At 43.8% G+C, this 27898-nt stretch overlaps 1 protein-coding gene across 1 annotated transcript in view; it reads left to right on the forward strand.

Moving 5' to 3' along the window:
* The window catches only part of Ush2a (usherin), a 670292-nt gene that overhangs the window by 427671 nt on the left and 214723 nt on the right, over window positions 1-27898 (forward strand). Inside the window, exons 38-42 of the mRNA XM_032915475.1 lie at window positions 60-210; window positions 821-963; window positions 13117-13742; window positions 18226-18560; window positions 19490-19612. Of these exons, the coding sequence (XP_032771366.1) occupies window positions 60-210; window positions 821-963; window positions 13117-13742; window positions 18226-18560; window positions 19490-19612 (1378 nt within the window). The remainder of the gene's footprint in view (window positions 1-59; window positions 211-820; window positions 964-13116; window positions 13743-18225; window positions 18561-19489; window positions 19613-27898) is intronic.

A 27898-nucleotide genomic window follows, 5' to 3' on the forward strand; every position in this document is an offset into this window, starting at 1 on the left:
CCACCCAGCATATGTCCCCACAGTTTTCTCTGCTCTAATTCATCTGTGTTTCCCGACAGCTCCAGATGGCCTGCTGTCTCCTAGGCTTGCAGCTGCCACTCCAACCAGTCTTCAGGTTGTCTGGTCTACACCAGCTCGCAACAACGCTCCGGGCTCTCCCAGATACCAGCTCCAGATGAGGCCTGACCCCTCCACCCGCGGCCTTCTAGAGTGAGCATTCCACTTAGGTCTCTTCCGATGGGCTGGCTTATACGGTGTCCGCAGTTTTAAAAAGGTTTTCATCGTAAAAATGAGAACTGAAGAGTGGGTCGGTTAATATTTGCAACAAAATGGGGTGTCTTTTAAACGTTCAAATGAAGTAAAACATGAACAAACATTTCTGTGGGTATAAATTTGCTCTGCAAAAAAAAAAAAAAAAAAAAGAAAAAGAAAATCTAGCATTTGTCTTTACAGCAAAGAAAGCAAAATTTTCTCACATTCTTAAGCCTTTCACAAACTCAAGTGCCACACACTGGAATAGAACTGGAACTTGTAAACCGGGCTAAACTGCAAAGAACCTGTTCTTCTGCCCGTAATGTCCTCAGAGCAGCCACTGACCTTGCAACCAGAATTTATGTCCTCAGTATCGTAAGAGAACAAAGTCTTTCCCCATGGCTGTTTATTCTGCAGTAGATAGAATGTGATGGAATAAAATAATGACACTTAAATCTACGTTGGTATGTCTGAACACTTTTCACAGTGTCATTCGACTGATTTCTGTTTCTTTGTCTTAATTATTTGCTGTCTAAACCTTCCCAATGGTCATTTCTTTCCCATGTAGATTACTCCCCGTTCCTTCTTCGTTGTTGAGCTATGAAGTGACCGATCTCCAGCCGTTCACAGTGTATGAGTTTCGGTTGGTTGCCACCAATGGCTTTGGCAGTGCATACAGCGATTGGACTCCACTCATGACTACAGAAGACAGTAAGTAGGCCAACGGTACAAGGTCAAACATCAGCTATGGTAGGGACCCTTAGCTGCCTTATGGTTCTCAAAACAAGGACATAAAGCCCCTCCAGATTTCCTGTTGTCGAATGGCAGTAGCTCCACCAGGTTAAGAGAGGAGAGCGGTGGTTACTCTCGATAGAAGGAGGAACATCGTGAACCCAGAAAGATGGAGGGTTGGACCCAGAGACAGAAAGAAGGAAATACCATAAGTCAGCTACGGCTTGGCAGTACTCAGTCCTTCAGGGTACAGAAGGAACAAGGAAAGGTTGTGGTCTTCCACACATTGGCCACTTGTGACATGCTTTAGAGACCTTCTGGAGGGCAGGCAGCGATGATATGAGGGGTTTCAGTGTGGCATCGTAAGAGGCCATTCAGTCATCACCGGAAGCAGGCACCATCCTACTTGGGCATATGTACTGAATAGAGCATCCAAGGATAGGTAAGCAGAGCCTGAGGAATGATGGGTAACACGGGCTATGTTCTGCCTTATTCAACCAACCAAGAATTCTTTAGGGATTTCTTTTTACATTGAAAATAAAATTATGATTAGTCACATTTAAGAAGTAAACACATACATGTGATATCTGGTTTTCATATTAACTACGTCTATAAAAGCCAACATATTAAGGCAGGCATTCTTTTTATTTATTTATTTATTTTTTTTTAAAGCTGAAAGTGAAATCAACCTCCTCAGTGAAGGAAGGCAATATTTTTCAACAATGAGCTTTTGGGGTTAATCCTGTCAAGCCTTTTAATCACGGGCTCCTAAGGAGAGGTTTATTCAATGCACATTTGCCATTCTGGTTTTATAGCCAACAGGAGCAGGAGTGACCTTCATTAGTGCAAGCCAACAAATGCAGAGGCATAACAATGTCCAAAGCACTGCAGATTTGGTGTTAAGTAGCTTATTTTATTTTTGTAATATCCAGAGTTACTTTAAGTACTTAATGATAAGGCATAAAGTGTGTCTGAATGAAAACAGTTTTTCACCTTTTACATTTACTTTACTTTTAAAAATTCCATTATGAGCAATATAGCTGTCTCCGTGCCTTCCAATTCTTGATTACTCCTGGAATCAAGCTAAACAATTTGATACAAAGGTGTATCAAATGTTTTTGGTTTTGTTTTTGTTTTTGTCCCAGGGTTCTACTCCAAATATCATCAATTAGAAAGAAGAAGTGTGCCCGAGAGTCAGGAATCGTTGATGTCCAACCTTTAGGTAGAGCATGGCACACGCCCTGGGAAATCAGACACTGTGGTCACCACGGTATTCAGATTTATGAACTGGAAAGCTCACATTCAAAATAGATTTTTTTTGAAGAGACATTTAAAAGATGAAGATAGATGTTTAATCTCCTATTAAAAATACCATGCTTGATGGCACTCAATAAAGATTAACTAAAAATAACTATTCAACCCACTGCAGAGGTGATGGCTCAATTGAGAGCCAAGTGGGTAGAAGGGAAAAGGGAATTTCTTTTTCTTTTCTTTTCGTGTGTGTGTGTGTGTGTGTGTGTGTGTGTGTGTGTGTGTGTGTTCTTGGCAGCAATCTGGTCACAGTGTTTACTGAATGGTGGCCATGCCTGTGCTGTCCACAGGTAGGAAGATAGTTTATAAACCACTGCACACTGTCCCTTAGTACAACACCCTTTTTTGGTCAAATTGGTCTCCCATCACCTCTTACTGTATTGCCATTCCTATAGACTGCCCATGGTTAGGGTTTTTATGCTGAGACGCTGCCATCTTGGTAATATGTGGCTTGAGAGCTTGTGCTCCTCTCTTCCCTTCAGAACGAGTAGGATTTGATGATTTGACAGGCATCTCACGCAAAGCACCAGCCGTCACTTCTGCTTAATCACACGAGCCAGGAGATCGATGAAATGGTCTCTCCTCCACTTTGCATATACACCGAGTCACACGAGTCAGCCAAGAGCTGGAAGGTAGCCACGGGCCCTGCAAGGCAAGCTCCCAGCGTACACTCAGCCCTGGGCCGTGGCGACAATACTCTATATCTTTTGGCTGTCAGTAGAGATGGATCCCACCTCTCAGAGGATGTGCAGTCGAGGTGAGGAAGGTCGAGTGATCGGCGTGGGGCACAAGCCGTTTTTCTGTCAAGGCTACGAGGTATGGCTTATACAGCTGCCTGTGTCTGACAGAGCCACGCCAGAATCACCCTCGGCACCTCCTCTCCTCTGCTGGAGTGGTGATCAGTGCAGAAGTGTCTCGTCTCATCTTATGGTGAAGCAGAGAAGTCCTCTCACACGCATATTTGAAGTCTCCCCCACACAAATCTTGGTGCCTGGGTAGAGCACCTATGGTAGTGTTGCTCACGTGGTATCTTGAGGCAGTGCTGTCTACCAAAACTGTGGCAGGGCCGTGAAACCAGAGAGGTAGAGAAGTGAGCTCCCTCAGCAAACTGTGTCAGACCCAGGAGCGGGTGTGTCAGATGGTAAGAGGAGGGCTTCTACTTAGTGCACAAAAGCGTGGGGATTGTTAAGCTAGAAATAACTATTCGTCCAGATTCTATCATCCTACAGAGACCACACCGCTGTTGTATTTTCATGATTATGTGCCGTAAATGAGTGTAGAAACTATAGTTTCAAGGAACAAGTCTCTTTGAACCTCTGGTTAAATATGATTAGCATGTTTTGCCTGTGATAATCTGAAACCAGAGATGTAGGTCGGAATGTGCTTTTACCTCAGAAGCCACTTCTAGGGTGTGAGGAGAAGTTCTCCAGTACAAAAGCTGTGAAGCATTACAATGTTTTGTTTTTTTTCCAAATAATTGATCATTTATATCAGTGTGCCACCAATATCCAGTTCTGTGCATTTTTAAAAACTGAGGGTGCAGACAGCAAATACAAACAATGCATCCTTCCTATGAATTTAAATCCTGTTAAATATGTCAACAGAAGATTTTTGTTGCAGCCAGCTTGGTCACTGTAGTGTTCAAGCATTTGCAGCCAGATAAGTATAAACAGCACATGGACTTTTGTAAAATGTCCTAGTGGTAGTTCAAGCGACTGACATGTGCACCGTTTGCAGAGCTCTACAGCGATTACACTGTACTCAGGTGAGTAAGTTTACCATAGGAGGTAAAATCACCATGGCTAGCACCTGAAAGCACTTTTTAGTCATTTGATTTGTATGTCTCTGTGTGAGTTTGTGTGTGAGAATGTGAGTGCATGTGCATGTGTAAGCATATATGTGAGTGTGTGGGCGAGTGTTGCAAATGTGTGTGTGAGAGAGTATTGTGAGTGTGTACTTGTGAGTGTGTGTACAAGTGAGTATGTGAGAGCACATGTGAGTGTGCATGTGTATGAATGTGTATGAGTATATGTGTGAATGTGCATGTATGAGAGTGTGATTGTGTGCATGTGTGAGTGTATGTGTGTGAGAATATGTGCAAGTGTGTGTGAAAGTATGTGAGTGTGCATGTGTATGTGTGAGTATTGTGAGTGTGCATGTGTGAACAGGTGTGAGTATATGATCGTGTATAAGTGTGTGTGTGTGTGTGTGTGTGTGTGTTGTATACATGCAGAGGTCAAAGGCTAACCGGATGTCATTCCTCAGGAGCTGCTGTACACTCTTTTCTTTGACAGTCTCTCACTAGCCTAGAACTTGTCAGGTAGGCTAGGGCTGTGGTCAGGGAGACTGTAGCTATCTCTGCCTCCCTGGAAATGGGACTTGTAAGCACCTGGCACCATATCCATTCTTAGTGTGGGATCTGAGGACCAAACTCAGGTCCTTGTGCTTCCTAAATAAGCTAGCACTCCAACCCAAAATGGTGTCATTTTCTAAGCCATACATAATGGTGCTTCTGAACCCATAGATATTCTACAGCTCCCATACATTGATAGCTGTTTGTGTGTAGTATATGAATGTAAACATTTTAGTTTGGGGCAGGGTTCTGTGAGCTTCAGCTTCAATATGATGGTAGATGGGCTTCTCCTACTAAATTCCAGCCCTGTGTCAAATATACCTCCACCCACTTTGCTTTAAAGGAAAAATGCTAGACTAGGAAGAGTCATAATCTATTTTTAATAAAGATTTTCCAGGTAAGGAGACTGAAATATTTACTTTTATTTAGACTGAAATTGAAATATTTAGGTGGGTTTTTGGGGAAAGGGTGATAGTTTATCAAAATTGTATCTACGTACAAGCAATGAGTTCAACTAATGAAATTACTTCCTAAAAACCATTGCTGACCTCAAAACCAACCCCACAACAAGTGACTCCATGGTCAGACACTTAAAAGAACCTGACCATTTCTCCAAGACTGATAATTCAACAATTCATACTTATATACTTTAAAGATGTGTCTTTAATGATGCATATGCATGTAGAGAGTATTCGCAATGAGTACAGATGCCCAGAAGGCACAAGATCCCTCCTGGAATTGGAGTCACAGGATGGTTCCCAATGAACTATCCAGTATGGCTGCTGGGAACTGAACTGACGTCCTCTGAAAGGATTGTCTGTCTGTCTGTCTGTCTGTCTGTCTGTAGGTATGTACCCAGAACTGTTGAGCCATCTCTCCATACTCCCCCAACAAACACCTCTATTTATAAGCATAAATCTAAGTGACATTACTAAATAAATTTGGGGATTTGAGCAGTTTATTCTGAGGGTTCATACAGATGCTTTTCCGTATTTGTTCATTATCTTGCTGCAGGTCAAGTTTGTCTTCAGTGTGATAAATAGATACGTCGCTTATATACATTGTGATATCTAGCGGACGTTAACATGCTTTGGTGATCTGTTGCATCAAACCTAGGGTCTTTTGGACCTTTACCCTTGTATGAACCAGTGTTTTAGTTTCTGTCAGTTGCTCTGACAAAGATCATGACCGTTAGGGAAGGAAAGGGTTTATTTGCCTCACTTTAGGTCACAGTCCATCGTTGAGTGAAGTTAGGGACAGCAACTGTGACTATAGTGTAACTGTAACTAGAACCCCTTGTGAAATCAAATCCAACGAGGAGACCACGTAACTTCCAACACACTGTGGCACAGGATATACCAAAACATAGGATGGGAGCAAAGTTCAGAATTCTGGGCCAAACAAGACTGAAATCCAGCTGGGCAAACTGCAAGCTCTGCATCGCTGTGTCTGACGTCAAAGGGCTCTTCAGATCTCCACAGCCTTTCAGCTCCGTGGACTACAACACACCTTTCTCTCTGGGTCTGAATCTACACTCTATTAGCACTTATTCCTCCATTGACACTTTTCTTCTCAGGTGTCCCTTGACCCTGGCGTCTCTACGATCTTGACATCACCAATGCTGCAGATGTCACCTTCACAGTTTCACATAATAGCCTCCCTGGAGCTCCATGCAGGGACACCCCTGACACCTGACCACCCCCCAGTGGCTCTCCTTAGTCTCAGAGGGAGATTCCACAGCTCCTTTCCTGTGACTCTGAAGCTAGAACCACACGGCCAAAGCTGCCAAGTACTGCTGTTTGATGGGGCGAGAATGCGGCGTGTGCACATGTGTGCACTCAACACACACACACACACACACACACACACACACACACACACACACGCAGAGGGTGAGAGACAGAGACAAAAAGACTGAAGGTCATGAACATAGGGAAGGTGAACAACACACTGTTCCTCCCTGGAGGCTTCTGCTGATTGGGGAGGGTAAAACAGAAAACAGTCCATACGGCTGAGACACCTACGAGGTTAGGGTGACTCCCAAAAGATGCTGGGAAATCCTTCATGACAGCAACAATGAGAATATGTATGGACAGTAGACATGGGCATTTCCTTTAATACCATTTCAAATGTGCTTCATGGCAACTGGTCCAGAAGAGAAGGAAAGTGCCCCCCCAAAACCAGAGCAGTGAGGAGGGCTTTCAGGGTGTCGGTGTGAGGAGGAGGGGAGAGCAAGAGTTGAAGTGGGGGAGGGGCATGATGGTTAGTCTTCTATGGCTAGAGATAGGCCTGTGGCTACCTTGGCATTAGCCTTCTCTCCATGACAGAGGACGTTTTAGCCACAGAGGTTCCAAACCAAACCTTGTACTTTTCAAAAGTGGGTGAGGAGACTCTGTAGGGAGAGACAGCCAAACAGAAAGCCCTTTCCTTGTTTTTAGCCTGGCGATGTAAGTGTAGGTGCTTACATTTAAAAGGCAGTATTACGCAGCAAACATCCTCTTTCATCACTAGTGTGTTTTGGAATGTCAAGCCTTCAGCAGCATCCTTAAGAGGCATCTACGCAGAGGAAAGTGGAAATCTTTTAAATTGGGGTTGAGCGCGCTTGCAAATGATTTTGTGGAGCCAAGCATCTACCACTGTGGGAACTTCAGCTGGGCCCCATTTCAAAGGCAGGACCCTAGCTAGGCTTGTAGACTATTAAGTCCTTTTGGGGAGGAGGGGCAGTTAAATCACATGCCTCTCAGCTGCGCACACAGCCACTCCGGTGCAAGCAACTCTGCCTTAATTACCTGCGGTCTAGGGGAGGGGCTGGAACTTGGAGGCTGTGTGAAGCTAAGGAAGGGAGGCTCCCTCTCTGCAGCTATGGGAAGCCCTTGGCCCTGTTGGCTAAAGGCTTTTTGGGTCCAGCCAGTTGCGGGAGGAACACGCACATCCCTGTAAGTAGCCCCTCACCTCTGCTTGGGAAGGAAGCCTAATAAGTCCCTTGTTCCCTGGAGTGGGTTTTGGCAGAACTGAGCCTTTGCCTGTCGTTGCGACCTTAGGAGAAGGGTTAGCCATTGCCTGCGCTTCCCCCTGGGGAGTCACATTTTAGCATCAGCACTTAGATTATAAAACAATGTTTCCATTAATGAAGAGAGATGAGCTAAAAGTTTGAGACGGGGCCACATGGTCATTTTGTTTCTTCTACTCCAGATATCTTCCCCCAAATGCTCTGAATATTAAGGGCTGGATGCTGGTCCGTTTTATGCTTTCACATGTGTACATGAATGTCTGTCCCACAGACAAGAGGAATCTGAGGACAAACAGCCCGTTTTCCCTTTCTTTCTGTGTGTGGGCATTCGCTTTGCTTATGTCTATGCGCCCCATGCACGCTGGTGCCTTGGAGGCCAGAGAGGGCCTGGGTCACCAGGAAGTCTGGAGCTGGCATTACAGAGTGATGTGTCCATGTGGGTGCTGGCAATGGAACGCTGGTCCTCTTCTAGAGCAGCAAGTGCTCTTGCCTGCTGAGCCATCTCTGCAGCCACAGAAGTCCCCTAATTCTCAATACTAAGAAAGAAAGTCTCCACGTTTGTCCCTATAAGCCTTTTCCCCAAATTCCTGCATTTCCAAAATTAGTAAGGGCAAGTGTCTTACTGTTATTTCTTAATTCTTATATCATAATCTTAACATTGAGTGAAGTTGTTCACGCCATGTGAGTGACAGAAACTTCTTTAGGCGATCGACTGATGAACGAAAAATTGCATACATCTGCCTCAGGTTCCTCCCTGAGCTCTTAAATCCCCTTTAAGCGCATTAAAGCAGGCCTGCTCTGGCAAACTTGGTCCCTAATTGCAACATTCCTTACAGCCTTTAGATAAAGCTACATAGAGAAGTAACAAGAAATCCATCCCTGTCTAGCCTGTCTTACACTTAGTTTAATTAATTAATAAGTAACTTTTTTCACAGTTGCCTTACTGCTGCGGTCTCATCTTTACTGAGAGCCTGGTCTATACCAGGCGCCGGACAGTAACCATCTGTTTATTCTGGCCTTTAAACTATGCTCTATCTGGAATGTGCTCAGAATGTTTTTAATAAGTATTTTTGTTCTTTAAAAAAAAAAAAAAAGAACTATTCATGTTTGGAAGTTCTCAGTGGACTTTGTGAGCTGATCCTTTGGGAACTACCACGTCTAGGTCTTAAACAACCAGCATTAAATCATCTCCAATCTTCTTAGAGACTTCAAACATCTGAGAAATGTTAACCATGGCCAAAGGTGGGGTGTTTGTGTAATCATTTTCAATAGATTGTTACACACACACATCTGTCTATCTGAAACATTCGAAGAACATATTAAAACTCTATGAAGACTCTTGTAATAATGCTTTCTCACTCATTGTGATCATAATCCTCCCCCAAATAATACTCTTCCAAGAGTGATTAAAAATGGTCATGATCTAAAAGAGCAGCCAGAGTGTGCATGTGCGTGTGTGTGTGTGTGTGTGTGTGTGTGTGTGTGTGTGTGTGTGTGTGGAGGGGGGAAGTTGAGGGATCAGGAAAGAGCCCCTGTGAGCAGAGCTGACAGTTACACCCACATTAACCCAGGTGGAGCTGATTCTGCATGGGCAGCTACTCTGACAGATATCTACACCCTGGGTCTTTCTCATGTTGGCACAGCACATGTTCTTTGCAACCCAAGACTGTCCACGGAAGCACCTCTCTGCTTCCAACAGTTGCTAGAACGCCACTGTTCTCTCATTAGATCTCGGAGTCTCCTGTTGGGGTCCCCCGCCCCCAGTCACTCGTCAGAAAGCTGAGAGTTGACCCTGTGCCAGTCTCCAGCTCGTGTTTGGAGTATTTGTTTTAGGGGTGCACTGTGGTGCCATCTACATGATTGCAACATGAATATTCCCTTCTCGTTATCCTATTGGTCTTCTTGCATTTGGCTCTTCCGTTATTAGCTGTCAAAAATTCTTTGGGGAAGTTGTTGGGTATAAATAATGAATTGATGGAAGAATTCATGATTACAGAGGAGGCAGAGGGTGCCATGCTTCTAGCTAGCACGTTGCTGGCGAATAGTGTGGCTACCTTAGGCATGTGATGTATAGCTTTGTCTAATGGCCATCTCTATACGGCCCCCGTGGTTTTTAATTCACTGGCAAATTTAGGGGCTATTCACTTAGGAGTTAATATTAGCTGGAAAGAGTTTTTAAACTCAGTGAGGTTCTCTCTATGAGAATGCTAAAATATTAGCTTGAGGGCATTTGAGACTATAACAGGAAAAGCACCACCATCGTTGTTGCTAACTCCATAGCAAACACGTGTAAAAGACTTTTCATCCCGAACCCCTGAACTTCATGCGCACCTCTAGTTGGGAACCATTTCTCGTGTTGGTCCTGTGCACAATGCATGGGTGCGTGCGCGCGCGCGCGCACACACACACACACACACACCCCTCCATCACACACATCAGAGCTTACTGTGAAAAGGCTCACACCCCTTTCTTAGCAAGGTCATGACTTTCTATTAGGCTGGGGCAGAACCTCTCTGGTGAGCTGAGCAGTTTCCTACTAAGATCACGTAAGTGCCAAAATAAGACTGCTTTCGGTTATTAACGCCAAGAGGAGCTCATCGGAACCAGGAGGCCGTGATTTGACCAGAGAGCAGGCTCCTGTCCCCGGCTCCAGGGGGGGTGCTCTCCAAACAATTACGCCTCCGGAGAGAGCTGCTCCCTCGTATCTTCATCACTGGGTAGCTGAGCTGTGTGCCTGTCAGATTTCCTCACCTCCCCTCGAGTGACAGAGGCATTGACAACATGTTATACTCCACATTGATTTTACAGTTAAGGAGCTGATTGTGATGTATAAGGATTTTACGAATTCAGCTGAGAGGCTGACTTTTGCCTTTTATCATTCCATTAAAATTTTATAACCATCTTTTTCATGTCATTTCACCCGTGAATTCTTACTTTAGAAAGTGATAGCTACTGCGGTGAGCGTAACTCTTCCCGTGTTCACGGCTTTTTTATTGTATTAGCCGGCTACCCCAATTACAGTTATTACTCATGTTTTACATAATTGTGGTGACCCTTTCAACGGAGCAGTAGCAGGACAGTTGATTTGTATATAGAATTAGACGATCCTGCTTATCATCTTAGAGCACTAAATTGAAAGAGTGCCAGAAGTCAGGTTTTAACACTTCCCTAACCAAAGGAGCTAATTAAGCCAAGTCTCTCCCTCTCAAAGAGACGCTTTAAAGGACCCTTCTGCAGTGGAAGCAGGGACTGCACTCGGCTTCCCCAAGAGAGAAGCTAATAAAATGTATGCTGGCTTTGGGGAACGGGGATCATGAAATTGAAATTGAATGTCCCCTCTTCCCCAGATAAGAGGTCTTTAAGGAAGGGCTGTGCTCCGTGGGAGTTTGAAGTGCAAGTTGGGCTCATTATCACGGATGTTTTACCTATCACACATCAGCATCTTCCGGAGAAATAAAAGGCTTTATTCTCGTCACAGAGAACAAACTACATCCTTGTTGGTACTTTTCCCTGAAGAAGCTCATGGCTTGATAGCTCACAGAGGAGGGAATAATTATGCGAGACCCTGATGAAAACCTGCTCAGAAACATTCTGATTTTTAAAGTGTATCTTATTCTTCACTGGGGAGAGGGGGTGAGAGAGGGTTAGGCTGAAGGCTTGAATCTCCACCATCGATTTTACAAGCTCCCATATCAGAGGAATTTTTTTCCCCCCTTAAAGATTGCAAAACAACATTCATAGCTTGCAAGGATCTCACTTACTCTTCTCTGGGAGATAGCTCACCGTGCATGACACGCCTGGCTAAGAAAGGAGCCGTATCCCCATGTTGGTATGGTAATTGCTTCGGTACCTATGTACTGGAGAGGTGAGAAGAAATGTCACCGATGCGTTCAGATGGCTTTCAAGTGGAAGTTAACAGCAGAGCAACCTGGGGAATGTCTGTACCAACATCACTAGGACACTAGGATTCTATCTCCACAAAGGACGTGTGACCAAATGGTCAAAAATGGCTTGATATCAGGCCCCTTCAAAAGACAAATTACGATTCTACCATGAGTCCAGTTGGTGGCTAAAAACGTGGACCATTCTGTTTGAAAACACCCTTTAACCAGCTATTATCTCAGCCACTGGCTTTCCGAGTCTGTGGCTGCTTTAACACTTGCACCTCGGTGGGACACTGAATCACACATTCACACTCAAATCAATGCTGTTTTTTAAACAATTATTAAATCCAACTATATCTTTTTAAAAGATTTTCAATAAAATCTAATGTTCACAGGAAAAAAAATCTCATAAATGTCAAAATTGCTATGGGCAGAAGAGAGGGCTATGGTATTTTTTTTTTTTTGATCCGTTGTAGCAATTTATAGATCTCAGGCCATGGTTTATAAGAATGCTAAATGTTCTGGAATTACAGCTGCTACTGATCAGTGATTGAGCCAGATTTGTGTTATTGCTCCATGTTCCTGCTTGTACCCAGAGAGCAGTAAAGCCGCAATATAATAAAAAGCACCTGCATTTTAAATGAAATTTCAATTGAAAAACTTAACAGCCCTTCAAATTGCAGAATTTAACGCAGCCCAGTAAAGCTTAAATAACACTTTGCCTGCGCGGGCCGAGGGGATTCGCATTCAAGGTGACTTGATTGTGTCGCATGGTGAAATTATTTACAATTAAGGAATTTCTCTGGAGGGCTGCAGAGAGCTTGCTGCCCCCCCCCCACCTCTGCAGGCATATGGTGGGCCTTTTTCAGTATTCATGGGGCCTCTCGAACCTTTATGGTAATTGAATCAGTTAGAGGGCTGAGTGGAGCAGGCGCAAAACCTGTTAACCTAAAGGTCAGATGGGTGCATTGTTTATTTATCTGTAGGTGAGGGAGCTAGATCATCGTCAGCTCTGACACAGGCACAGGGAAAGAAAAAAGTCGCCGATAATATTAACAGGGAGTAGATGAATCGCAAACCGTGGATTAGCATGACAAACAGGAGCAGCATCCTATAGAATGGATAATGAAGACGCTGCTGCAGGGTTTCTGTGGGTTGGAAACTCTTGGGTCTGTTAAAACAGAGTTGTTGGATGGAATTAGTGCTGGGGGATCCGGGGAGCAAAATGTGGCCGAAGCCAGAACTTTTGTTAACCCTTCACTTCGTATATTTCACTTTTGATTAAAAAGAAAAAACAACAACAACAAAAAAATGATCTCTATGGATATTTTTAGCATTGGCTTTAATTAAAATGAATGGTTTTGATGGACCTATGTTAGCCAGGGAAGGGCAACTTCAGAAATATTCAGCGAGGAATTCACTACGGTGATGAGCGGGGCAGTTGCGCCTGCCCTCTCACCCTTTACCTGTTTATCTCTTGCCTCTACTGAGTGCTTGTTCATTTGAGTTTTACTGTCAAGAGTCTGTGGGCAGTTTTTAAGGCCAGGACTTCCTGGCTGTGTTCTCCTTTATAGAGCCTGGACCTATGGACGCTCCTGTTCTAAATGTGAAAGCGGGGATGATGTCGGTTGCCTGGCGGAAGCCTACAGAGTGCAATGGGGCCATCACCCATTATAACATTTACCAGCATGGCCGCCTCTACTTAACAGTCTCTGGAGGGGTCACTAACTGCACGGTGGTCCGTCTGCGGCCTCACACAGTCTATCAGTTCCAGATAGAAGCCTGCACCTCCAAAGGGTGCTCCATGTCACCAGCGTCTGAGACGGTGTGGACACTCCCGGGAACTCCAGAAGGTATCCCAGGCCCAGAGCTGTTGCCATACACTCCAACCGCGATCATAGTATCTTGGCAACCCCCGACGCACCTCGATGGCTTGGTTGAGAACATTACCATCGAGAGACGGGTCAAAGAGCAAGAGGGAGTTAGGAGCCTGGTGACCCTCCCAAGAAGTCAAGCCGTGAGGTTTATAGATAATGATCCCGCCCTCCGCCCTTGGACACACTATGAATACCGGGTTGTGGGGAGCACTCTTAATGGAGGCACAAACAGCAGCGCTTGGGTGGAAGCAACCACAAGACCGTGCCGGCCTTCCGGAGTGCAGCCGCCCACGGTGCATGTGCTAGGACCGGATGCAGTCGAGGTAAGGTGCGGGGTGCTCTGCCTTCTCTGCAAACCCACAGACGTGTGAACCCACCCTGGCTGCACTCTGTGTTGAACAGAGCCATCTACTGACAAGACTACCACATACATTTATTGTCCTAGGCGTTTGCTGCAGAAACTGGGCTTTTGGCCTTTAGCCCAAACTATCTCAAATCCAATGTCAGTTTTTCATTTCTCCCTGTATCCCTTTAATTATATTGTTGAGAGACTGCTATTTGCCTCGTACACATGAAATACTTTGACACCGCTGTGGGATGCTCAGCCTCCACGCCACAGCATATTTAAGCGGATCAGAAAATGAGCCGAGATGGGTATCTGATGGAAATACTGAGGGGCACATCCACAAACAAAAATTGCACACCATATTAATCCGACCTTCCTTATTAAGAAAAAAAAAGTGCAAGAACTAAAATTATGGAGAAAGAAATGGAGAAAATAGCATATTGCTGGGATATCCAGAAAGCTCAATTATTTGCCTCATTCTTTAGGGATTGAACTCCAGAGGACGGGGTAACTACCATTGTTTTGGCTGGCATACAAACTTCATTCAAGGGAAATTAGTGTAACCAAACAGGAGGGAGTTTTGCAGCGTAGAAGCCTCTTTTGTGTAAATACACACATGCTTCTGTGGGTTCGCTCTTGTACCACTGCCAAAAGGCTTGGTACGGCGGCAGCTTGCTCACCAGAGCACAAAGCAAAGGGCATTTGCATAACAGCAGAGTTCATCTGTTGGAATTATTCCTTGGATCTAGGCTGCGTCTTCTCTCACCAGTGGAAGGCGCACACTAGGTGATGCTGGATAAGTTAGGTTTGGCAGGAAATCCGTTTAACCCACGATCTAGAAGTAACTCCCTAGCAGTTTTTTTTTCTTTAAAAGTTGGTCTTTGAAAATTAAACACCCGAAATGATCTTAATTGTCTCCCCTCTGAGAATGGTTAACGTAACCCAATGTTGGTGAATTAAGTCAAACATAATGCCATTCTACTGACCGAGTACTAAGTGGAACGCAATTTTTAAATACAGCATATGTGATATTTGCTGTATGGACTGGAAAACTCGTAAGAAGCGATCTTTGGTCAAATAAAAAAGCAAAATAAAGAACAAGCAAACACGGAATCAGTGATCATTCCAGAACTGACTTTCTCAACTTCGGAAACGTTTCGTGGGACTTTGGGGTGGTGGTGGTCGATGGCCTGTGTTGTGGGATGCTTAAGGTAACAGCTACACCACAGACGTTGCTCTGATCTTTAATACCTATCTGACTGCTGGCTGGGTTTTCATTAGCTTGGCTAAGGGAGCTGAATCCCAGGAGTGATCACCTCAGGCCCACGAAACCATTGCAACCCCAGGCCAAGTTTTTAGAAAGAGCTTGCAGTACAGAGCGACAGCAGCCAGGCGAGAACTCCGGTCCTCACCCCTGCATTAATTCCCATTTTAATCTAGGAAATAAAGAGAGCGCATGGAATACTGAACTAAATCTGGTGCATCATGGAGTGCATTTAAATGTGGCTCAAAGAGCAGACTTTCGTGTTAGTATTGCTGGCTCAACATTGTACTTGGGAGATCACTTAAAACTTCACTGAGGTACCCTTACCTAGTGCGATAGCCCCTGGTAAACAGATAGATGCCTGGCAAACTGTGACTTGCTCTCTGCAAGGACAGATCCGAAATCAAAATTGCAGATAGATAAAACATTTATGAGGAACCACAGGATAGTCATTAATGCTCGGGTTAAGAAAGCCATTCAATATTTACCATGCACTACTCTTCTAAGTAAATTGTCAATAATATTAACAGTGACAATATGTTCCACTTCCAATGTTCCCTCAAGCGCATTTATGAATGTCTCCTTTTGACACTGGAGACAGAGAAGTAGGACCAAAAGAAAGGCCCTTACCTCATGGGGCTTACCTCACAGACAAGTGTGGATAATAGAGTCCTGCAACTGGCAAGGATGGGGGGGCCAGGGCAGGAGCAGAATCAAATTAAAGGTTAATAGGGAGAGCGATCGGTGCAGTAAAGGACGGTATTTCGCTGGTCTTAGTCACGCTGTGCTGCTAGTAGCACTAGCGTGGGCTGGGTAAGTTTAGAGAGAAGAGCTGCATTTGGGATGTTGGTGTTGAAGCATCCAGGGCAAGGGGCAACATCTACTGATGTGCTTCTCACCAGCAGCGTCCCAAAGCTGTGTAGGTATTAGAGACTGACAGACAGGAATCCTGTAGTTTCCTGTGTTCCCTCTGGTCCCTCTCCATGTTACAAAGCCACCAGTTCGGTCATCAGTCCTGACCCCCATCCATGGTCCACCTCTAAACACAACAGTCAGATTAAATTTTTACCTCTTTAATACCTCACATGGGGGTAATAGGTTTGAAGATTAGGGTTTTGTGTGTTTGTACATTTTCGAGAGACAAATTGTAGTCGAGTTGGAGTTGAGCATTGATACCACCTTGGTTTATCCCTGTTCTGTATAGTGTCACCTGAAGGAGCTACTGTCTAATAGGGACAGTGGGAGAAGTGATACAAACTGAGTGGACTAGAAGACAAATACAAAGTAACATATTAGTAAGTATTACAAAGTAACACATTAATAAGTAATACAAAGTAACATATTAGTATTACAAAGTGAGATATTAGTATTACAAAGTAAGATATTACTAAGTATTACAAAGTAACATTAATAAGTATTACAAAATAACATATTAGTATTACAAAGTGAGATATTAGTAAGTATTACAAAGCAACACATTAGTAAGTATAAAAGGAGTTGCTCCCCAGGCAGACCTAAGAGACTCCTACTGAGGATGACACATTGAAGTCATACCCAATGTGAGTTCAAGGACAGCCTAAGTAACTTAGTGAACAGCTGTCCCAAAATGTACAGAGAAGCGGACGATGTAACTCGGTGGTGGAGTGCTTACCTGGGCTCAATACCTGACCACTAAAACATTACTTATATATTTGTAAAGATGTAAGTATTAAGGAAAATTGAAAAACACACAGTAGGTCAATATCATAGTCTTAAAATCTATCAGAAAAAGAAAGCATCTCAAAGTCACTATATTATGTGTAAAATGAAATTTATTTACTTCCATATGGTACTTATTTTCCTGAAAAAAAATTCATTTCTGCAAGTCTATAGAGTCTCTACTCAGACTAAAATGGACAGTTCAATAGAAGTGTAGAATAAATTCATGTTTGAATATCAGTCTAAAACTTTTGAATGAAGTATTAGCAAGTGGAGCAGAATATCAAAGATAGACTGGGGCGAGTTTGATCCAATTCCACACATGTAAGGAAATCGCAGCAGCCTACTGTCTGTCAATGTGCCTCTTCCATTAACCAATTAAGGAGAAAGCCTGTTGGGATTTTTTTTCCCACAAAAAGATTTACAAGGGTCTGGAAAAGTGGCTTCGCAATTAAGAATAATTACCATTTCACTGGACTCCAGTTCAGATGTCAACACCCACATCAGGCATCCCATAACTGCCTAACAACTCCAGTTTCATGGGGCCTGATACCGCCTGGCCTCCTTGGGCCCCTGCACACATGTGGTATACATAAACTCACACAGGCACCCACAAATAAGTAAATAAAAACAATAAATAGTTTTAAGTGACCTTATAAGATTTTGAAGCCATTTCTTTACAAGATAAACAAGCAAAGTAAAATCAGATTAAAGAGGAGGATTTCAAATAGGATTCAGCCAATATATAGGTTACCATAGGAAAGCACTTAGTAAGAATGAGAGATAAAACTGAGAAATAAAAAGTAAAATGCAGAAGTCACCAGACTGTGCATCTGTGTCTGTACAACAGAGACATACCTTAGTTTATGGTGCCATAAACTGGGGACTTCTAGCTTTGAACCCTCGTCCACTCAGCTCTCTTATGCTGAGACTGTAATGTATCCTTGCTTTATTTGTATATATATATATATTTACTACCTATTCCCTAGCCTTTTTGTAAAAGTAACCTCTTCAGCCCACATGCCCACAAGGTAAAGCAAGGAGTTTCATTTCATTGAGTTATGAACACTCAAATTCTCAAGTCCTGATGCTGCCCTACTGATGCATGTGGACGTGTGAATTTCCTCCATGTGCTTGCTGTGTGTCCTTTGGAACACCCACATGGAGATGAGTCACCAAGGTATGCAGGAGTCGGACTATCCTAGAAAGCACCGTAGCTAAAGTCAAGCCTACAAAGCAGCTTCTACTTGGTTCCTGGCTTTCTGCTCATTGACCCTGAGGCCTTCATTTCTGTCTAGTTTAGAGGGCTACGTTCAATGTAGGCCTTCAGAAAATGTCTTCCAGGCAATGAGGCCGAAAGAACTCTGGGTGCCGTGAACATTGCTTGCTCAGTTCCGGTGAGTTCTGGGCAATGAGGCAGGAAGAGCGCTAGACACAGTGAACTTTGGTCGCTCAGTTCCGGTGTCCTCGTGCTAATGCTGATGGCCTTCTATTTCAGGTCACTTGGAAAGCCCCGATAATCCGGAACGGAGACATAGTGAGCTATGAAATCCGAATGCCGGACCCGCTCATCGAAATAACCAATGTGACCTTGTTTGTGTTGAGTCATCTGGTCAAGCACCTGATTCCTTTCACTAACTATTCAGTCAGCATCGTTGCTTGCTCTGGAGGTCATGGGTACCTAGGAGGATGCATGGAGAGCCTACCTACCTTTGCAACTACCCACCCGGCCCTGCCTCAGGAACTGGCCCCGCTGTCTATCAGTCTTCTAGGCCAATCTTACGTTGGGATTTCTTGGCAGCCACCATCCAAACCAAATGGACCAAATTTGAGGTAGAGAAAGTGGTTTTCCTTCAGGGTCTCTTTAAGCTGTATCATTCCAAGGAGTCGGGGGGTGGGGGTGGGAGTGGGGGTTGTACTCACATCTCAACAAAGAATTAATCCCATACTGCATATCGTACCTGCCTCCACAAACCCATAATAATTGTACAGCATCCTCTCTCACTAACAGTTGCATAATATTAGAGTGTACATCCTGATTTAAATGGAAGCAAGGACACTCACCAAATAAGAGAGAAAATCATAACGTTCGAAACAGACTAAAAGCCACCAAATACTTAGTACATAGCTGAGATTTCACTTCATTATTCTGTTCTCACTTTTAAAAACGTTTTTATTCTGTTGGACAGCTCTGGCCCACGTTCTGTGTAACTCGGTGGGACAACTGTGTCTCTGAGTGGTAAAGTTAACCCTGAAGTTGCCTCCATATCACCACTATCTACAGACTGTGAGGAATGTTCTCGGAGATAAGACAGGATCTAAGAACCATGATTCTAAAATGGTTGAGCACCAGCCAGAACGGGATCCTTGGCAGAAAAAAAAAAATAACAGAGTAGATAATATCAGTGCTTATGAAATTTTGATGATAGGAGTCTTAGGAAATCATTAACTTGATAAGATTTTTGTAGTCCTACTTGGTGTGAAACTCTCAATAACTGTTGAGCAACTCTGACACAGAAATCTAAAATGTTTACCATTCCCACTGATGTTCAAAACTATGAGTGGGAATGATAATTTCCAATTAGCAGAGTTTATGACAGTTGCACCAGAAAAAAAAATGCTTATCTGGAAACACTGTGTAATTGCACCGGGGTCTTACTATGCTTGCACGCATCACAAGCACCTGCCATTAAACTACCCGAATCTCAGTTAACAGTGTTAGTTGAGACAATCACGATATCCCTGCTTGTCTTTTGCTTTAGATACGAGCTTCTGAGACGTAAAATCCAGCAGCCACTTGCTTCAAATCCCCCAGAAGATTTAAATCTGTGGCACAATATTTATTCAGGAACTTGGCGGTTTTACGAAGATAAGGGTCTTAGCAGGTGAGATTACGAAAACTATAAAAACAAATGCCGGCGTTTAGTTTGGGGCATGTTGGAATAGTTCAAAGCGTAGCAGCGCCTCCGTTGTGTGCACCTGTTATCACTCACACAGGAGAATGTTTTCAGTTGTTATCGGTGGCGTTAATCATCCAAGTGTAGCCAAGGTTTGCTTAGTGTTTGCTGCCTCAGCTGTGTGCTTGCAAAAAGCCTTTCGAGTCACCCTTAAGGGTGCGTGAGCCCCAGCCTGTGGCCTTTGTCACAGCTCTGTCTAGACATGGAGCTTAGGAGAGGAATGTGGAAGTACTGGATGTGGGGGTCACTGTGTGTCTCCTGTGCGTCTCTGTGCTCAGGGTTACCATTCATTGAGTTAGTGAGACTTGAAGGAGTTGAATCTAGGCATTTGCTAAAGCACGAACCAGTGGGTGATATCTGTCAAAAAACATATCCTACAATAAGTGTGATCTACATTCTCTTCCATCTCCTGCTAAGGAACCAGCTTTGTGAACCTACGCAATCCTTTCACCATCTCTGGGTTTAACAGTAACTTTTAATTGTCCTCTCGGTCTGCTAATCCAGGCCTAGGCCTGGGAGCTTTGAGCCTTTGTACAATCTTACTTAGGTCTGGAATGTTTTCAACCTCTGAGGTTTGCTGCCTACTAATCTCTCACCCTTTCTAGGTCTTTCTGAACTCTGGCTGGCTGCTTCAATTTAGCCGTTCTGGTTCAAACCGCTTTCTACTCTGACTGCTTCAATCTGGCTTTTCATTCTCCGCCTCTGACTGAATTGCTCTGCTTAGCCTCAAACTAACCCTGGCAATTCTTTCTAATCCTATGGTCCCTTCTCATTCCCTGACTCATTCCATCTTCACAGGTCTCTAGCTTGTTCTCTCTTCAACCTGTCTCCATAATAAATTCTCCTGGTAATCACCTCCTCTCCTTGTCCCCCTCCCCCCCACACACTCTCTCTTAAGTCACCTCTCTTTCCTCTCTGTTTCTTGTGAGAGTTGGGCACATCCTATTCTGTTAAATCTTTCTGGTTCATCAGTTTGCCTGCCACTCAACTAGACATGACTTTCAAACATGGCTGCTTCCTTCTACAAACTAACTTGACCTTCATTGTTTGGGATTAAAGGCGTGTACTAAGGCTGAGCACAAAGAGAAACAGGTTCACGGTGTGAACAAACATCCTATGACATCTGGGCCTTCACCTGTACTGTCTGTCATTCACAGGACCCACCGATTTCTCAATCTCTCGGTCCAGGCAATGTGATGAGGTTTCAAACACATGCCTGGACGTCTTTTGTGAAAACCTCTCGGTTATATCTTTCAACAACCTTCCCAGGGTAACTGTTGTCTGATATCCTACTCTCCATCCTTTGCCTCTGAGCCCCAGACTCATTCCCACGGTGCTCATGACATGCAATGCGCAGAGTTTGCACCTCTGAACTCGTTCTTCACTAGACCCCTTCCCATCGCCAGAATGAGTCACACTTCTGGCTTAGCTGGGAGGTTCTTCAGGAAGCTGCCTGTCCACTCTCTTGCTGGTCTGAATATGTGATCAAATAAGCACACACCTGGCAGCTATTTCTAGAAGGACTGTGCAGATAAACAAGTGTGTTGGGGCAATCTGGGTAGACTTCTGAGACACTGAGTGTCAAGGACACTTTTTTTTCTACACTGGAACTTGAAACAGTAGTTATTGTTTTTTATTGAAGTAATGGAGGGACTGGAGACTAAGCTCAGTTGGTAGAATGCTTGCCCGACGTGCAGAAACCCCTGGCTTTAATCCTGAGCAAGGAGAATAAATGGGGTGTCCAAGGAAGGTAGAGAGACAAGAGGGTCAGAAGTTCAAGGTCATCTCTAATTATCTAGTAAGTAATTGCTTACACCTCAACAGCTTGGGGTTAAAAGACAAGGTGTGGTTTCTTTTTCTTAACATTCGAAACATGTGGCACGAGCCTTTGTAATGTGAGAGCAGTCTTTTTTTTTTTTAATCAGTCTACTATTTGTACGTCCGTTCAGGCTACTTTTGCTCGAAGGGGGCATCTCACCAGTGTGGGAGGAAGCTGGAAATTAGCCTTCAGAAGGGCTCAGAAGGGATGGGTGCATAATGCCTACTCCAGATGCTGCCTTCATCAGCCCTGACAGTAGACAGGACTCCCCTTCCTGCTGGTAACCCACAGCTCCCAGCACTCCCAGGAACAAGCTGAGTCCACACTGCTGTCTCCCATATTGAGACACCGTAATGAACCTTTCCCCTGGACCCACCCAGTTTCCCTTGGAATCTGGGAGAATTGCCTCTGGGACCAACCCCAATCCGCACAGAAACCAGAAAGCATGGATGGTAAAGACCTTTATGTGAAATTACAAAGTATTTGCATATACCCCACCACGGGCTGGCATATGTTTCAGTCATCCCTGCACGGCTTACAATGCTTAGTAAGGTATAAACATGAGGAGTTGTTGTACTGCACTGTTTAGGGAACAAAACAGGAGAAAAATGGCTCAGTACCAGATGCTGTTATTTTTCTAAATATTTTCCATTCATGGTTGGTTGAATCTGAGGATGTGGAACCCCAGGGCACAGGAGGCTGACTTTGTTTATCCTATCGATTTATCCGTTTGGCTGTTTGTTGTTGCTCTTCTTAATTGAATCTGTCTCTCTTTAGAAGGCATACGTAATTACATATCCTCCCCCATCTTTCCCTGCCCCTCTTCACCTCTGTTTATGTGAGTGAACAGAACACTAAAGTGCCTTTTCACATCGCACTTCTTATATATTTGGTTTTCATGTTATGTCTATGCATGTTTTGCTTGCATGTATGTCTGTGCACCACATGCATACCATGCCCATGGAGGCCAAAGGAGGAGAGCATTAAATCCCTGGAACTATAGTTACAGCCAGTTGTGAGCTACCGTGTGGAGGCTGGGAACCAAATCCAGGTCCTCTGCAAGAGCAGCCAGCACTCTCAGCCTCTGAGCCTCTTCTCCAGAGTTCCTTCTTTATTTTGTATTTCAGTGATAATTCTTCTGATCATTCATATATATATGTATATATGTATGTATATATATGTATGTATATATGCATATATATGTATATACACAAACATACATAGATAAATAGATAGATATGTGTATTGTGTGTGTGTGTGTGTGTAATTCAGCAAAGAATGACTGGGCATTTTTATTAAGATAGTTATGATATTTAAAGGAAGCTGGACTCACTACCTTGCTCAACTGGTCAGTTTACTATGCTGTGTATTTTAATATGAACAAAAACACCATTTACACATTTTTCTATACAATGTCTATATCCTGAAATTCAGAACTTTCTTATAGTGATTTTGCCTTCTATATCTTTTTTTTTTTATTAACTTGAGTATTTCTTATATACATTTGAGTGTTATTCCCTTTCGGTTTCGGGCAAACATCCCCTCCCCCTTCCTTATGGGTGTTCCCTCCCACCCCTCCCCCATTGCCGCCCTCCCCCAACAGTCTAGTTCACTGGGGTTCAGTCTTAGCAGGACCCAGGGGGCTTCCCCTTCCACTGGTGCTCTTACTAAGATATTCATTGCTACCTACGAGGTCAGAGTCCAGGGTCAGTCCATGTATAGTCTTTAGGTAGTGGCTTAGTCCCTGGAAGCTCTGGTTGCTTGGCATTGTTGTACATATGGGGTCTCAAGCCCCTTCAAGCTCTTCCAGTTCTTTCTATGATTCCTTCAACAGGGGTCCTATTCTCAGTTCAGTGGTTTGCTGCTGGCATTCGCCTCTGTATTTGCTGTATTCTGGCTGTGCCTCTCAGGAGCGATCTACATCCGGCACCTGTCGGTCTGCACTTCTTTGCATCATCCATCTTTTCTAATTGGGTGGCTCTATATGTATGGGCCACATGTGGGGCAGGCTCTGAATGGGTGTTCCTTCAGTCTCTGTTTTAATCTCTCTTCCCTGCCAAGGGTATTCTTGTTCCCCTTTTAAAGAAGGAGTGAAGCATTCACATTTTGATCATCTGTCTTGAGTTTCATTTGTTCTAGGCATCTAGGGTAATTCAAGCATTTGGGCTAATAGCCACTTATCAATGAGTGCATACCATGTATGTCTTTCTGTGATTGGGTTAGCTCACTCAGGATGATATTTTCCAGTTCCAACCATTTGCCCACGAATTTCATAAAGTCGTTGTTTTTGATAGCTGAGTAATATTCCATTGTGTAGATGTACCACATTTTCTGTATCCATTCCTCTGTTGAAGGGCATCTGGGTTCTTTCCAGCTTCTGGCTATTATAAATAAGGCTGCGATGAACATAGTGGGCCATGTTTTTTTATATGTTGGGGCATCTTTTTGGGTATATTCCCAAGAGGTATAGCTGGATCCTCAGGCAGTTCAATGTCCAATTTTCTGAGGAACCTCCAGACTGATTTCCAGAATGGTTGTACCAGTCTGCAATCCCACCAACAATGGAGGAGTGTTCCTCTTTCTCCGCATCCTCGCCAGCATTTGCTGTCACCTGAGTTTTTGATATTAGCCATTCTCACTGGTGTGAGGTAAAATCTCAGGGTTGTTTTGATTTGCATTTCCCTTATGACTAAAGATGTTGAACATTTCTTTAGGTGTTTCTCAGCCATTCGGCATTCCTCAGCTGTGAATTCTTTGTTTAGCTCTGAACCCCATTTTTAATAGGGTTATTTGTCTCCCTGCGGTCTAACTTCTTGAGTTCTTTGTATATTTTGGATATAAGGCCTCTATCTGTTGCCTTCTATATCTTTTAGGGTGCAAGTTGTCAAGCCAACTATCCAGATAATTTAGTTCAAATAAAATAAAATAAAATGCCTTTTGTTTCCGTGACTGTCTTAGGACAGGGTCGTTGCTGAGGATGGGCGAGCCGGTCCTTAGATTTGAGTTAGAGTCTCTCAGAGCCACTGGGTAAGGGCTCTGCTCAACAAGTTAGACAGATGAGGAAGATTTCATGGATGCCGCAGCTAACGAGTCTCCTCTCTAAGAGCACCGTGTACAGTGGTGACAACGCGGGGCCACGAATTCTAATAATATACATCAACAAAGCTGACACACTTTTGATTCTGAAGAAAATAACCCAAGTCATTCTCAGCTGTATTGAAAAGTCTTATTAGTTAACCAGAGATTCCACAGCTTTTCAGGTGGCAAGCCTCTATAGGTTTTGACCCAAAATATCAAAATAAATGCCCCCAGCAGACTGAAATCACATAAGGTTAAGAGCTAGCCCAAATCACGTCTCCTCCTTGGTGATGTGAAGCTATAGGTCTGACTGATTTTTCACCCAAAGAGAAAGGGAAGAAGAGTACATTTTAGATGAACAGTCTAAAATTCCTCCCGTGTAAACATCTCCGTAGGGCTGGAGGGTGGTTCAGTGAGCAGAGTCCTTTCTGTCCAAGCATGAAAAGCTTATTTAGATCCTTCAGAGTCCATGCAAGAAGCCAGGTGCTGCAGCCTGTGCCTTGTGGTCCCAGCAATTGAGGAGACAGCAATAGAATCAATCCCTAGGGTTTGCTGACCAGGTAACCAGTGAGTTCCAGATTGAGTGAGAGACTCTCTCAAAATTTAAGGTGGAGGGAAACTGAGAAAGAAAAACAACAGACACCTATTACTGGCCCTCAGGACGCCAGGCCCCAGGGTACAGACGAGCTTGTATAAACACTGGAAAACAGCCCCCTACAAGGTGCATGCCCTGGCTCCAAAAGGACAGGCAGCTTCTTACTCTTTGTATCCAGCCTAACAGCAAGCATTTAGGAAATAAGGTTTGAATGAAGGAAGGAACGAACAAATGAACAAACAACGAACATGGTATTAGCATTTTGGCAAATATTCTTTTTGCTTACGAGGTAGTTTGCCCAGAGAATACTCTGAAATTCAGTACAGATCATCTTTGTGCCGGACACGCACATGTTTGTGTCACGTGCCAAATTACATGTGACCTGCGATCTGCGAGGCTGCTTTTGACTGATTTGGGAAACACCTAAGGAGGAACTTAGGAACACCTAAGTAGTCGATGGATATACAATATTTGATATTTGATAGAGAAGAAAATGGAACCTTCATCAATTACACGGAATCTAGTATAATTGAATCTAGTTCCTCCACTAGTGGAACCCGCTTAACGTTTTTATTCATTCGAGTTAGAGCGGCTGGACTTTGGAGTGAGGATTGTCTCTTAAGATTTTAACCATTCCTATTTTGTACAAAGGGAAATACCATCACCGAGTGTATCACCTTAACATTTGCTGTTGGAGCAGAGGTCTGCAAAGATGGGTCTCGCTGTGATTATGTGGTGTCAACTGTCCTACTGTTCTCCTCACGGAAGTTCGTTACTTCATTAAGTGGGTGCCTCGCTTGGCACCAACTATCAACAGTTTTAAGTTCACCAAAAAGATGGTGTAGAGAATAGGAAAGCCGCTCCCATATAATCAACTCATCCTTCTGGAGGCATAGGGGTAAAGTGTGGAGCACACAGCCATGTAGACCAGCCACGGGAAGATACTGTTACTGAGTAAAGACTGTTTGGGCCGGAAGCAGATAGAAGCACTGTGGTTAAGACTGTGCAGCTCTGAGTTGGATTCTCGGTGCCTAGGTCAGACACTTCTACCTGTAACTCCAGATCCATGGGGATCGACACCTTCTCCTCACGCACAGCATCCTCACTCACATGTGCACACACCCACGCACCAGTACACAGGATAAAAATAAATGTGTTTCGAACTCACAAGGTAGGAAATACGTTTCATGAAAATACAGAAATTTAATTTTTAAAATTTTGTTTGCAATGAACACTGCACGTTTCAGTTTCTCATGGAGTAGGAAAGCGATCGTATTAAAAGCTGGAGAAGGTGGGGCTGGAGCGGTGGCTCAGCAGTTAAGAGCACTGACTGCTCATATAGAGGACCTACATTTGGTTCACATCACCCACGTCAGGGTGCCTAGAAACACCTGTAACTCCAGCTCCGGGGCTGCAGTGCTCTCTTCTGGACTCTGGGGATACCTGAAAGCACTCATGCAGGAAGCCATATTTACAATTCTCTGTAAACATTAGAGAAAGGACAGAGGCAAATGCAGAGTGTCACTCGAATGCACACTGGCCTCTCGGTTACTCGAAGCAGCGTATATCAGCGTGGTCGAATCCTCAGCCATGAGGAGGAACACATAAGCAGTCCTGCAAACCATTTAACTCGTCAGAGTCCTGGGGTTTGGTTTGTTTTAATCTCTAAAACAGAGAAGACATTTAATTATTTGAAGTAGATGAACTCTAAAAGTAGTTCCACTTGGGAAGTTTTAATACATCTTGAAAGCCACCTTTTCAGTTGCACATATCCATATGACCTGTGCCTTCTGTGTTCTGTCTGGTTTGTGTGTGTATATGTATGTGTGCGTGTGCGTGTGTGCGTGTGTGTGTGTGTAATGACCTACCTAAATTACATATTACATTAAATTATAAAATTCCTGGAAGTATGATAGAAAAAAGGCCCCCCAAATTTGTACACAACGAAAAATATTAGCACTGTTAGCTTCCTACAAAGGACTAAAACCATGGTGTTATCTGCAGTCACAAAAGTTGTTAATTATATAACATCACTATGTGGAAGAAAAGCTCAAATATTGTAGTGGAGAAGATCAGAAACCTAGTCTGCAGCTACAGGAATAAGGCCATTTTATGACTTGAAATACAATTATAAGTATTTCACCCAGGGACGGGGCTAATGAAACCAAGGTCACAGGTTCAATTCCCACATGAGCCATTAGTTCCCCTTCCTTCTGTTGCCTCAGACCCACCACCCTCTTAACCCTGACTCTCACACTTCCCATCCATCCTGAGGTCACAGAGGATGCAGAGGTAAATTAGCCCCTCCCCTCAGCTAGAAGTCTCAAAGGTCAAGCCCCAGTCATGTGACATCATCCCAACAGGGGCAAGGCAGATTATTACTGGATTGTTACTGTTATTGTTATTGTCATCATCATCATTATTATTATTATTATTATTATTATTATTATTATTATTATTTCCTCATCCCACTGGCAGTACCCAAAGCTGCAGCCAGTTCAGAGGGCCTCTTTATTCAGACTGCCTACATTTGAATCTCGGCTTGCCTGAGAGGAGTCCAGTGACTTGGACAAGCTATTTAATAGTTCCAACTCAATTTTCCTCTCCTTCAAAATCAGCAGTATAATGGCATTGTATACTGTTACTGTGAGGAGTGGATGTGTTGACACTGGATGGTTGGATGGGCTTTCAGTTGCTTTGGTCCTACAAGCCAGTTCATACT

Source organism: Rattus rattus, chromosome 10, assembly GCF_011064425.1.
Source record: "Rattus rattus isolate New Zealand chromosome 10, Rrattus_CSIRO_v1, whole genome shotgun sequence".
Taxonomy (NCBI): Eukaryota; Metazoa; Chordata; class Mammalia; order Rodentia; family Muridae; genus Rattus; species Rattus rattus.